The 12110-nt window shown below is 36.8% G+C and overlaps 2 protein-coding genes across 6 annotated transcripts; one reads left to right on the plus strand and one right to left on the minus strand.

Moving 5' to 3' along the window:
• The first annotated feature begins 40 nt into the window (after window positions 1-40).
• On the plus strand, window positions 41-7755 carry LOC148724020 (uncharacterized). 3 transcript variants are annotated; one of them, XM_022943744.2, is made up of 8 exons: window positions 41-147; window positions 247-313; window positions 1475-1709; window positions 1807-2399; window positions 2685-2828; window positions 3179-3346; window positions 4228-4287; window positions 4361-7755. In XM_022943744.2, exons 2-7 carry the CDS (start codon window positions 272-274, stop codon window positions 4282-4284), a joined length of 1239 nt encoding a protein of 412 aa, XP_022799479.2. In that variant the 5' UTR covers window positions 41-147; window positions 247-271; the 3' UTR covers window positions 4285-4287; window positions 4361-7755. The 3 variants fall into 3 exon arrangements, with proteins under 3 accessions (XP_022799479.2, XP_022799478.2, XP_022799480.2); XM_022943743.2 differs by having other exon boundaries at window positions 108-313; XM_022943745.2 differs by lacking the exon at window positions 4228-4287 and having other exon boundaries at window positions 108-313.
• On the minus strand, window positions 6395-11988 carry LOC111337446 (uncharacterized). Of its 3 annotated transcripts, none has more exons than XM_022943739.2 (6): window positions 11357-11988; window positions 10744-10865; window positions 10366-10611; window positions 9547-9720; window positions 8852-8897; window positions 6395-8399 (listed from the first exon to the last, which is right to left on the minus strand). In XM_022943739.2, exons 1-6 carry the CDS (start codon window positions 11832-11834, stop codon window positions 8080-8082), a joined length of 1386 nt encoding a protein of 461 aa, XP_022799474.2. In that variant the 5' UTR covers window positions 11835-11988; the 3' UTR covers window positions 6395-8079. The 3 variants fall into 3 exon arrangements, with proteins under 3 accessions (XP_022799474.2, XP_022799475.2, XP_088588846.1); XM_022943740.2 differs by having other exon boundaries at window positions 10366-10545; window positions 11357-11984; XM_088732720.1 differs by lacking the exon at window positions 8852-8897 and having other exon boundaries at window positions 8117-8399.
• Window positions 11989-12110: the final 122 nt, after the last annotated feature.

Consider the following 12110-nt stretch of genomic DNA (forward strand, 5'->3'; position numbering starts at 1 on the left):
GATAGATCTCTAAAATAAGTTTTCTCAGTAACGTTTTATTCATGAACTGACAGGTTTCACTTTCGAAAGCTAAGGTACAAAGGGTACTACTCTATTCTTCAACTTCCTTAAGCGGAATTAGACTGAACCAAACACTGAAGGATACCAGTAAGATTTGTTCCGTTCTTTACCACAACGACATAATTCATTTTGATCTTGTACAAGAAATAGACAAGTATACACTAATTGCGTTACTGTTGCGGTCAGCATTGCAGCAAATTTAGACTTTGGAATGGGAAAGATTCTCTTTGTGATCGCTGTTGTTTGCCTACTGGTAAGTTGTTACTTCGAGTGAAATTAGAAAATTTGATGTTTCGATGGTAAATTCGAAATTATTATAAATTCGATGCCTCAAAAGTTCTTATGACGCTCGAAGTAACAAAAAAAGTAGTTCCTGTTGTGGACTTTGTACGATTTTAGATCAGTCTAACAAAATTCAACCGCCAAACCTATTCTGCTATCAAATTTCCGCGCATTAGACAATCGTCACTCTCGTTACGTCCAAGTAATATGCAGATGTTTCATCTTTCACCGGCATAATCAAGGTTTGGTCAGCTGCACTATCTATGCTTTTCAGTAAGAGTCACATCACAAAGTTTCATGTTTAAACATGAAACTTTTTAAAACATGCATACAATTTTCTTCTTAACTCGTGCACCTCTATCCACCTTCGACTTCGCTACGTTTCAAACTTCCACCCATGTTATCATTTTTATTACAATATCAGCTCCGCTTGTGGGTGGAATTTGAATTTAACTGCGTCCAGTAAAATCATGTATTATTTATTGTAGCTTGAAATCTCTGAGATTTATCTTCAACGTTACTTTAGAAAATATTTCATTTTATAACTATTTTTCATATACTTTCAGTTCAGTGTTTAGTGTGCCTTTTTTTAATATGAGGGAGAGTGCGTTTACGTCAGGGTAATCGTAATTTTCCATTTTTACCGTTCACTCGCGCGTTACTTTCAAAACAGAGTAACACAACACTCGCGGCTGGTTTCAATATTCCAATTATGCTAAGCTAAATGGATAGCCGGCCCATGGACTGTGCAGAGTGTTCTTTACGTTTTTGCATTTTCTGGTGAAAACCTAGAGTAATAATGAAAGTAGGTGAAAGTGTCATCGATTAGTAGGAGGGCTGTACTTGCAACTAGAGGTCCTAGGTCGAGTCTTGCAAATAGCTAACAGGATTGCCTTTCACCAGTTTGGTTCATAACCATGTCCTGTTGGTTTTTTTTAATCAATTGGATTTCTGATTTTCACGGTTTCATGCACCAGCCTTTGTCATGCTGAGAGTCAATAAATCATTTCTATTTATATCAAATTAATATTTTCAGAGCGAAAAAACCTGAGCAGTATTTATGTCCTCCTGCACAGACCATTTTGATTTTGACCTCTTTTATCATTTTATGATTTTTTAATCTCTACTATAGGTTAGGTCAGTGTCCTCAGTCATACTTTGTCAAGAAGACCATCATGGACATGGCCTTTCCCTGGTGCTTGACAGCATTACAACTCAAGCATTTAGCCTAGGATTCAGCCTTCTGATTCTTTACTTTGCAATTGTCTACAGTATTTTTTCATTTGACAGCAGTTTGGCCGACAGAAACCAGTCAGCGGACCGTTGTGAACCTAAACCTAAACAAAGAACACTAAATGCACAGTCTGGTGAGTGACAAGAGACAACGAGACATTTATTAAACGTACCTCTACTCTGACTTGATAATTAAGTTTAGTTTTCTAATATTATTTTTTATTCTGTTAGCCTCCAAAAATGACGTGCTTTTTGAATATCCATTGCAACGAAGTGCTTCCCATATAGTATTTCAGAAGACTGGGGTGGAAGTGATAGAAGTGAAGGTTGCTAATGGATTGACACTCAAAGATAAGTGGGTGCCGAGAAATTTGATGCTGCAAGCTTGCACTGAAGCAGTGCTGCCTGACCATCTACAGGAGGATGAATTGCCTCTAAGCCCAGTATATAAATTTGTTACTAGTGCTGCGAAGTTGGACAGATTGTTGGAAGTTTGGATACCTCATGGTGCAAACATTGTTTTGACAGGCGAAAACTGGAGCGTAATTTTAAAGGAGTATGTAAACGACACTTGGTTAACTGTTGGCGAAACTAGTAATTGCAACAAAACACAAGAATCAAAGAACTTTGTCTGTAAAAGCAATCATGTAAGATTCAAGACTGACCATTTGTCAACTTTCAAATTAACTGGGAAGTTTGATACATCTAAGTCGACTTTGGTGTTTAAAAGAATGAAGGTTGTAGCATTCTGCAATGAAACCAGAGTTGGAGACAACCTCATTGTGAGGCTTTACTGCTTCGATGATTGTGAATGGTCTTTTGAGGTATGTTTTCACTTCATATCATGATAACAAGACAGTACGGAGAGGAAAACAGCCATCCAAATTAGAATACTAGTTGAGGGGCCATGTGCAGTTGTGCACTCCATGCAAACAACATTTTAAACAAAAATGTTTTCATTTGTTTTGCGGAACCTTTGATGTAAGAATCTGGCATGCTCCATCACTTTTTTTGTCAAGTAACAATATAATTTTTCGTTCCCCTTGAAAAAACTACAATCACTGAGTAACTTTAAGTTCGTGGTCTTTGCTTATTTTTAACGCTTATAGAGGATGATGCAAACGGAGCAGAAGAATGGAGGAAGACTCATGTCATCGATCGAATCTGTCAGCTTTTCTGTTACCGGCAAAAAAGATGTTGACATATCTGTAAAAGATCCTGCAGGCTGGCAACTGAATAAGGCCTCCCCACTGGTATTGCCAAAAACTTGTCACTTGCATTCTTGAGCAGACCATTCATTAAAACTGTGTTGTATTCTTAATTCGACTTGTCTAGTTTTGTTCTTCTTTCGATTTGATTTGATTTTCATTTTTTATGAAGAGGAAATAAGAAGAGAGGAGCCTACATCAAATTCTGTAACTTTGGCTTTTCTCGTTAGCGTGATTTTAAAACAGGCTTCTCCTCTCATCGAAGGAATTTGCTTTTTTTTTTTAGGTATTTTTCGTTAAGTTAATTCATTAGTTTTTTCCAGAAGTTGAAGAAATTTTCCGTGAAATTCTGACATAAGGTGAACTCTAATTTATTTTTTTCCTTTTAATTCTAGAAGTTCAGCTATGATTCACTGAGGAATTCATTCAACGTCATTCCTCGGTGTGATCTGGTATTTAAACCTTGCAGGAAGGAACTAAGCACCAGCATTTATTTGAAAATTGTATTAAGTCATGAACCATCTGATGAAACCATGATCTATGCATCTTCATCACTAAAACAGGTATAGAAATATCTAGCCCTTACTTTAACTGTCTTTTCTTTTGCGGTTCGACAAATGTTCCTTAGTCCGGTCCGGCGAATGCTAACGCAAAGCGGGAGCACGGACGAGAAGGAGCAAGACAATGCAAACAAGAGTAAGGAATTATTCACATTTTTTGGGAAAGTTTGATTAATAGCAGGTGAACCCAGGAGTTTTGAGCTTTGACCTCCTAGAAACCGTAACTTGGAAGTAACACTTCATTTTGTGATTGTTTTCCTGTACGTGTCTCTGTCTACCTATCGCTGCTTGCATCCCAGATTTATTTAATAGATTCTTGAATCGCAGCCACACTAGTTAGCTCGTAGATCTATGAACACTGAAGAAACTTATGATCTCAGGAGTATATTTTTCCTAAATGAGATTAGCACTTATCCTTGCTTAAGTCCCTGGAATAAAATCTGTATTGGCGATTTTGCTGATGTTCAGGGTTGGGTTGTTCGAAAGCGGGTTAACGTTAATCTAGGATTAAAAGTTAACCTTGGCTTTAATTTCTCATATAGAAGAACATGCATGAGAGCTAAAGTTCTCCTTGAATCTATCTCATAATGACTTGAAACTAACTGGAAAATAATACAAATGAAAAATTCCTTTCCAAAGCTTTTTAAGTGAATTAGACCTTTACACTAATCCTGCGTTAGGTTAATCGAGTTTTGATCAACCCGATCCAGAGCGATGAAATTAGAGGTTTTGAACATCAGTTCCGAGAAAATAACTAAACTAATTGATGGATCTTTTTCGTAATTTTTCCTTAAAATTGTCAAAATAAATGCAGAAGAAATCTAAGGTCTTTTGTCAATTTGATACACTTGGACTTGTCAATTTCAATATATTTTCTCTGGTAGAGACTGTTTGAAGATCCTTCGATGAACGCATTTGAATATGATCAAGTGGAAGAGTAAGAGGCAAGTATTGAACGAGTAGCGCGATATAGATTTATATCATATCTTAACTATATCTTTTTTCTTATTTTCTTAGGTCATGCACGGAAATTTCCCAACCGTAATGGTTAAGATATTACAATATATATAAATCACTAGGAAGCGCTAACTTCTTGCTCACGGCGGTAGTGTTCTTTACAAAACAATCCGTAAGCAGATTTTGAAATAAGTTCATTTTTTAGATACCGACCAAAAGGGCATTGTATGGCGACCACATTCACATACACCTTTTAAACTCTTTTAATTAACAATCATTCGATGAGGTTGAGCATGATAGTGATAGTTGTCAAGGCCAAAGTTTGTGTTATCTGCCGAAGCCAAAGGCTGTGGCGGATAACACAAACTAAGGCCTTGATAATTATCGCTGTCATGCGAAAACCGAATCCAATAATTGTTTTATTATGCGTATTCCTGAGCTGCACTTGTAAAATATAAGAGCGCATAAACCATCGTCTGTGGGTATGACGTCACTTATATAGCTATAAAATCTATTGTCTGTATGTATGACGCAAGAGATAGATAGATAGATAGTTTATTAGAATATCGAACATGGCAGTCCGCAGACTGAATTGCGTTACAATTACTTAGAACTAGGAACAAATACAATTGAAATTATAATAAAACCACAAACGCGAAAAACTCTCTATAGATGAATATGTACAAACTAGTCTAAAAAAAATTTTATGTACACATACTTGGAATAAAAGTGTTCTTAAAACGATTTGTATGTGTACGGGGCACGGCATAAGCCCTGAACTGTCCTAGATTATATCTGTGTTCTCTCTTAGGAGGTAAGACAGGCACGAGTTTGTGATCCGGGCATGACGTGATAGACTCGAAAAGCTTGCTACACAGAGCCACGCGTCTCGCGTGCAAGGTTACTAAGTTGAACCTGGCCAAACATTCGAAATATGACGCATAAGGACAAATGATGGAGAGCGCTCTCTTTTGCACTCGTTCAATGTCGTCACTAAGATACTGTGGGAGCGCGTGATGGAAAACTGGCGCACAGTACTCTAAAACAGATCTTATCACGGTGCAATAAAAATTTATAATGTCGCTCAGTGGAACGTTTGCACGCTTTAGAAGAACAATAAAATAAAGACGCTTGTTCGCTTTCTTAATGCACTCTGATACATGTTCGTTCCATTTTAAATCTGAGCTAATAGTGACTCCTAGGATTTTTACACTGTTTGATACTGATAGTTCCTTGCCATTAATCAGAAGAATGCGAGAAATGTGAGAATGTGTAATAATATCATCTTTATATCAGCCAACAGGGATAACAATCATGGGCAGTTTTTCGCTTACAGAACCAGGCAAACTGTATAGTCAGTGCCAGAAGGCCAGACCTACCGAACTCATCCCACTTTTAGTGGCATGAAGTGCCCATGCATGAGTATTGGTAACCCTTCTTGTAAGGGATGCTTGTCCGTTCATCATGAAGAGTTACCGGTATTTCGTCAGGACACCCTGAACGTATTCCTGTTCCCGTTTATACTTTTTGGTAGAGCTAGAGATTTTTATTTAAAAAAAAAAAAACTCATTTACCTGGTCAGGGCTTCCAGGCAGAGTACTCTTGGAAAAAAATTTGTAATATTCATCGGCAGAATCAAATGTAGCTATTTGCGATAAATCAAATCAATGATAAAATTTGATTAAGAGACACCAGTCACCTTGTATTGAATCATCAATCTTGCCTTGCAAAAGCACTGAAATGGCGATGCCCTACAAGTTCCTTTACGACCAAGATATTTTATGCTAATTAATGAGATCTTTGCCTGAGACAGGCAAACATTTTAAGATGCTGATTGTACAGAAACAGAGAACCTACAGCATGAGCAGCCTTAGCACAAACAAGTATACAAGTTGATGATAAACTGCAGTGGAAATCAAAGCGGAACTTTCCAAGGACAAATAAAGATTTCAACTCATCGAGAGAATATTCTCCTTAGTGAAAACACTAATTCAGCTCATCAACAAAGGAAAAGAAGCAAGCAATAAAACAATAGTTTTTACAATTAAAATTAGAATTGAGATTCTGAATTATATCAAGCACCATAAAAATCAGTTATCAAAAGCGAACTATACTTTATTCAATAGTTCTCTTTTAATAAATTTACAATCCAAAAAAATTAAGCTACAAAAACAGTACTCGGCAAGGATGTGAGATGTTTAATTCTTTGGCGTGTTACTTTTACTACTGCATTAAATATATTATCCATATACCACTTACATTCGTCTACATGGCCTTGCTTGTCATAAAAGCGTGCAGTTGGTTAGTAACCCACGTTCATCATTGCAACTCCATTCCAAGAACAGTCTCCATTTGGAGCTAAAGCATGCTTGGACATTTTTCTATGGACACAATCAATTCCTAAAAGCGGAAAGTTGTCTAGCAGCGTTCGACTTTACGAACAAAGAAAAATTTTCCACCTCTTCTATAATAAAAGTACAACGATTTTCCAGATTGAATTTGACTCAGACTGAGGATATTAACATATTTACACATGTGATGTTGAGTCTATCTTTCATTATTTATTTTACACAATGTTCGCAATTCAGACTTCAACAGAGAAACTGTGCCAACATTTTGGATTTCTGTTTTCAGAGAATTGAAAACTTTAGGTCCTTGGATACATAAAACTGATTACAATATGTAGAACATGACGCCCATAGGCATTGGACATCATCTGTTCCTAGAAGGCCACAGTTTCTCTCAAAACACTTAACATAAGTAATTAAAGAGAAGCACATTTTGCTATGAAATACGAAACTGTGTTGAGAACAAAACATCGAATCATAACAAACGGGCAAGCTGTACGTAAACTGATTACAATATGTAGAACATGACGCCCATAGGCATTGGACATCATCTGTTCCTAGAAGGCCACAGTTTCTCTCAAAACACTTAACATAAGTAATTAAAGAGAAGCACATTTTGCTATGAAATACGAAACTGTGTTGAGAACAAAACATCGAATCATAACAAACGGGCAAGCTGTACGTAATAGAGCCTTAACCATATCTCCCTGCTTTAACCTTTTTATTCTCTGAGTGATTAACATTAAAAATTCTCTATACAATATCCCCACGTTATCCAGAAAACAGGTAATGAGATTAATAAAAAATTTCAAGTAGAAGTAGAGGAGAGAATAAACAATCAGATCTTGGGAGTTTAAATGTTAACTACAATGATTTAAGACCATATTGTCTAATACACCAAATTTGCCAATCTTCATACAACGGAGGAGTATCACTATATCACTACTTAATTATACAGTTCCCCTATTTCTTGGTTGTAATATCAGTAATAGTTGAGTATTAGATAATATGATTCAAAAGGTAGACATTCATCAAGTACACAGCACCTGATTTAAAACAATAGACAACAAAAGTGCAAAGGTTGAAAAAAAATATTTACAATAAATTTTAATATAAATGTAAGAAACCTTTCAGAAAACAGCTAATCATTGTCCATAAAATCTTTCATTTCCATTTCTGAAGTCAAATGGGAAAAAGTAAAAGTGAGATTATAATCCATTATACTGCTTTTCTTAGCAGCTAAAACACTTTTGACATTAAAAGACTGCTTTGACCTCACTGGCTTAATCTTGTTCTCTCAGGGCAATTTCTTACTGATTATTTCTAAAGCAAATAATAATATGGTATTGAACACACAGCTCAGTAAACATTAACTTAAATTAAACACAGCAAAATTTCAATTAGATATTGGCAGGTGCTGCATGCAGATCCTCATTTGTCGTCATTATTTTGATCAGCTCCATGGCGTCGTTTGTTCAGTAAAATGGCAGCTGCTTCCTGGTTTTCTCGCTGGCCTCTCATTATGTCAATAACGAGGTCAAGGATGTTTCCCCTCGTCTGAATCGAGTGTAACAAAAAGGCATTGCGGTCCCTCCTCTTTGTCATATTCTCTACCTCTTCCATGTCCTCACCGTCGAAGATCTTGTGCTGGTAAAGGTGATCACATATACAGATTGGATCACCAATATTCTCCAGGAGAGAAACATGGCAAGAACGCAGAACTTTCTTGTCTTCGTCAGGCATGGCAGTGACTGAGGATGAAGAGGTGAGGCAATCAAAATAATCGTGAATAAAAATTCCTTTTCAATGGAGACAACCCAGCCTACTTCTGATACTATACTGCCTTTATTTACTATCAATTACATTTACTGACGTAAAGTAAGGTTTTATTGCATAAAGCGTCTGAATAATGATTTTGAATACATTATTTACAGCTTACAAGACATTTTCTGTGAAATGTAAAGGAATTAGTAATCCTCATAGTTTCATAGACTGAAAAATATGATATAAGCTCTAATATCATAGGGTTATAGGGCAGTTTCTCACATGATGGCCAATATTTCAGACACAAAAAAAGCAAATCGTTTCGTTCAAAGACGTATAGTATTTCATGATTTTCAAAATAATTTTGGTGGAATATTTCAGCCACGACACAAACTGAAGTTTCCTTCAACATGTTTAAACCCTACAATTGATAAATTACCTGCTTGTGGATTATATAGCCAAGGTGATGTGTTTGCTTCGTAGTACTAAACCAAAACAAGATAGCGGGATATTATAACGATCATCATTATTCTTCAAGACGTGAGAGTTTACATCTTTGGTTAAAATAATGATGACAAAATTTATTCTAATTTTAATCTTTGCAAAGTTATCAATTAGAAACATCTTGAGACAGACGAAACATTAATTGCTACAGAATTTTTTTAAAAAAGGTTATAGTCTGAATCTGAGACCATGCTATGTAGGAGTAGTAAAAACTAAAACAGTTTGTTCAGGGAAATAAAAAGAAACACTATATTGGATGACAGTGTAGCCTCAAATTGTAAGAGTTAGACTGGTACCAAATCCTGGCGTGACTTGTACCTGGACAATTTAAAAAATAGCTGAAGACAACAATACTTACAGTATTTGTATTTATATCACATGAATAATAATAATGGTAATAATAATAATGGTGATATCACTTAAGTGATAATCAGTGATGCTGGATGACCTTGTACTTTTAGGTTGAATTCAACTCAATCGGAAAGAGACACGTGTCCATGCAACTAACACGTAATTATAAGAGTATTCTGAGCATATTCTGCCTTGGGAAACACAAATGTTCAAGTGGAATTTAATACTACATGTGGAATTTCTTTTTAAGACAGTGAACCATTTGTAAGAACAGCTTACCGCTACGGGCATAGTAAAACGTAAATTTGTGTTTCCACATTGGATTTTTATGCAGATGTTGCCCTCGGAGAGCTCGTCCTTCCCACCTGTGCATCTTATGAGGACTGTGGCTGAAAATCCGCACCCAACACGATTTTTACTCCTTGAAAGGATCTCAGAGATATTTGTAACTATCTGCAAGAGATAGTGACTATAAATGTGCCATTGTCCTAAAATTACTGGACAAGAAATTATAACTATAACCTGTGTGTAGAGTGTGAAAGCTACACATCCCTATCTAGCCTACATTGCCGGCGTATTTTGGGCGCACGAGTGCACATTTTCGTACTAGGCCGCCATCTTAGATTTGGTAACTGTGGAAGATTGGGGCGAGGAAATATTTGCCGAGGGAGTAGGTGTTAAGTGGAAAAATGGGAAACGGGGGAGAGGGTGGGGAAGGTAAAATATTAGTATTTTTAAAATACTAATAAAATAATAACAAAGTAAATATTTCCTCGCCCCAATCCCCCACAGTTACCAAATCTAAGATGGCGGCCTAATACGAAAATGTGCACGAGTGCGCCCAAAATACGCCGCCACTGCAGGCTAATCCCTATCTTTATAGCAATTTGCTAATAGTCACAACGAAAACAAAAAGGGATATAAAATACACGAGGAAGAAAAAGCATGCACTTGACAGTGTTTTAGGGCAGATTTTAGTCAACAGGTTTTTTAAAGGTGGTAGACGTTCACGAATATTGAGATTTTATTGTGCTAAATTGTATGACACGAAAAAAAAAATTAGCGTATTAATTAAGTAATTTATCCAAAGCAACTAACCGTAGGCGGGGAAACAATTGAGAAAGTTTCACCAGCATCCATTTCAAAGTTCACTTTACATGTGTCATCAATCAGAATACGATGGAAAAGGCGATTTGGTGGGATTTTTGTTTCCAACATCATCGGGAATTCGGTGCCATGGCAAATAACACCTTCGTATTGTTTGATTTTTGGGAACTTCTGCAATTGACCATAAAATATGATAAAAAGCACATCACCATGATGAACAGGCTGTGATTGCTCAACCTGCCACACGAAATCAAATTTATATGATAATGTACTTAATGTATATACGTAATTATTAAACTTCACAAGAAGTTTAACTAATTTGTAATTAAATTTTACAATAAATTAGAGAGCACATACAAAGATGCATACCTCCTTGAAGTCCTTCACTGGTATAATGTAGAGATTATGGATTAAATCATCTCGTGCAATGATTCCTCTTTTAAACATAAAAATCACACAGGGCATTTGGAGCCCATGGCTTGATTCTGGATCTTTTAATAAGAGAGAAATAGTTTTTAAACAAATGGACGTTTATGAGATCTCATGTATTGCCTGCCCACAGGACTCCCACTGTAAAAACATTCTGGACTTTGGACTACTGTGCGAGGTGTCTTTCCGGAAGAACACAACAGCTATTGTCTCCAACTAGATTGCCAAACTCATTAGCATCGTGATTACCACACTCCTTCTACACACCCCCACGACTACTATTCTGTTTTATCGATCCATAAACCTTTAAAGACTTGAACTAGGATAGACATGGCCCAAATAATGTCCTTTCGAAGTTTTTATGTGGGTTCTGATCAATATTCCGAAAGCTAAATACAATTCAGATCAAAATGTAGTCATTTAGTTAAACTAGGCGAAAAGTAACACAATTTCGCCCACAAACAGAATCGACGGAATCGATGGAATAAACGTCGACATCATAGAAAATTTAAATCCCTGACGATGCATACAATTATATTAGGATTTCACTTACCACAAAATCGTTGCATATCAGTACTATTTGGAGGTCTAGTTGAAGACTTCACGGCCAATTCGCCGTTTTGTGTTGCCTGCTGTATGCTACAACACTGCTGTTGGGGAACAGCTCTACTCTGTAAGGATACATTCTGAGAGGATTGCTCGGAAGAGCGTGCAGATTCTAAGAGTTCTCCGATCCGATCACGAGCTTCTGTATCAAAAGCGTCCGTGTGAGGAGGTCTTCCAAAGTCGTCCACTAGCTCTGACTCTAGAAGTAAATCTTCTTCCCTGTCATCAGTACTTCTCCGGACTTGAGTGTGGTGGGAGTTACTGAAGTGTCTGCTAGAACAGTTGGCTACTGTAATTGTCCGCTGAGCGAGTGCCATCGAAGACGGACATGAAGTTAGAGCTGAGGTTATTTCTTCCGCTGTCTGTATCCCGTGATTCTCGGTATCCTTAATGTTACTGGTAAAAAGATTGTACTCGCTATCCATTCCTCTCCTTTGAGGATACAGAAGGTATAGTTAACCGCCGATAAATTGTGTTTGTTTCTTCGATGCACAGTCGCAGAGCTTCGATCACCTGACGATTTCAAATGCGATGACGTACTAAGGACTCGCTTCCATAAGTTCTTTTATATTTTCAAGATATGCTTCGTAAGCGCTTTCATTTTCATTCGAACAATGCCTTTTACAGCCATTCAGCGTTTAGAGCGTCAAGAGAGTAGAAATATTTATTATGAACGGGATCATGTGATTGGTTGTAGGCAG

This window comes from Stylophora pistillata, chromosome 9, assembly GCF_964205215.1.
Source record: "Stylophora pistillata chromosome 9, jaStyPist1.2, whole genome shotgun sequence".
Classification (NCBI taxonomy): Eukaryota; Metazoa; Cnidaria; class Anthozoa; order Scleractinia; family Pocilloporidae; genus Stylophora; species Stylophora pistillata.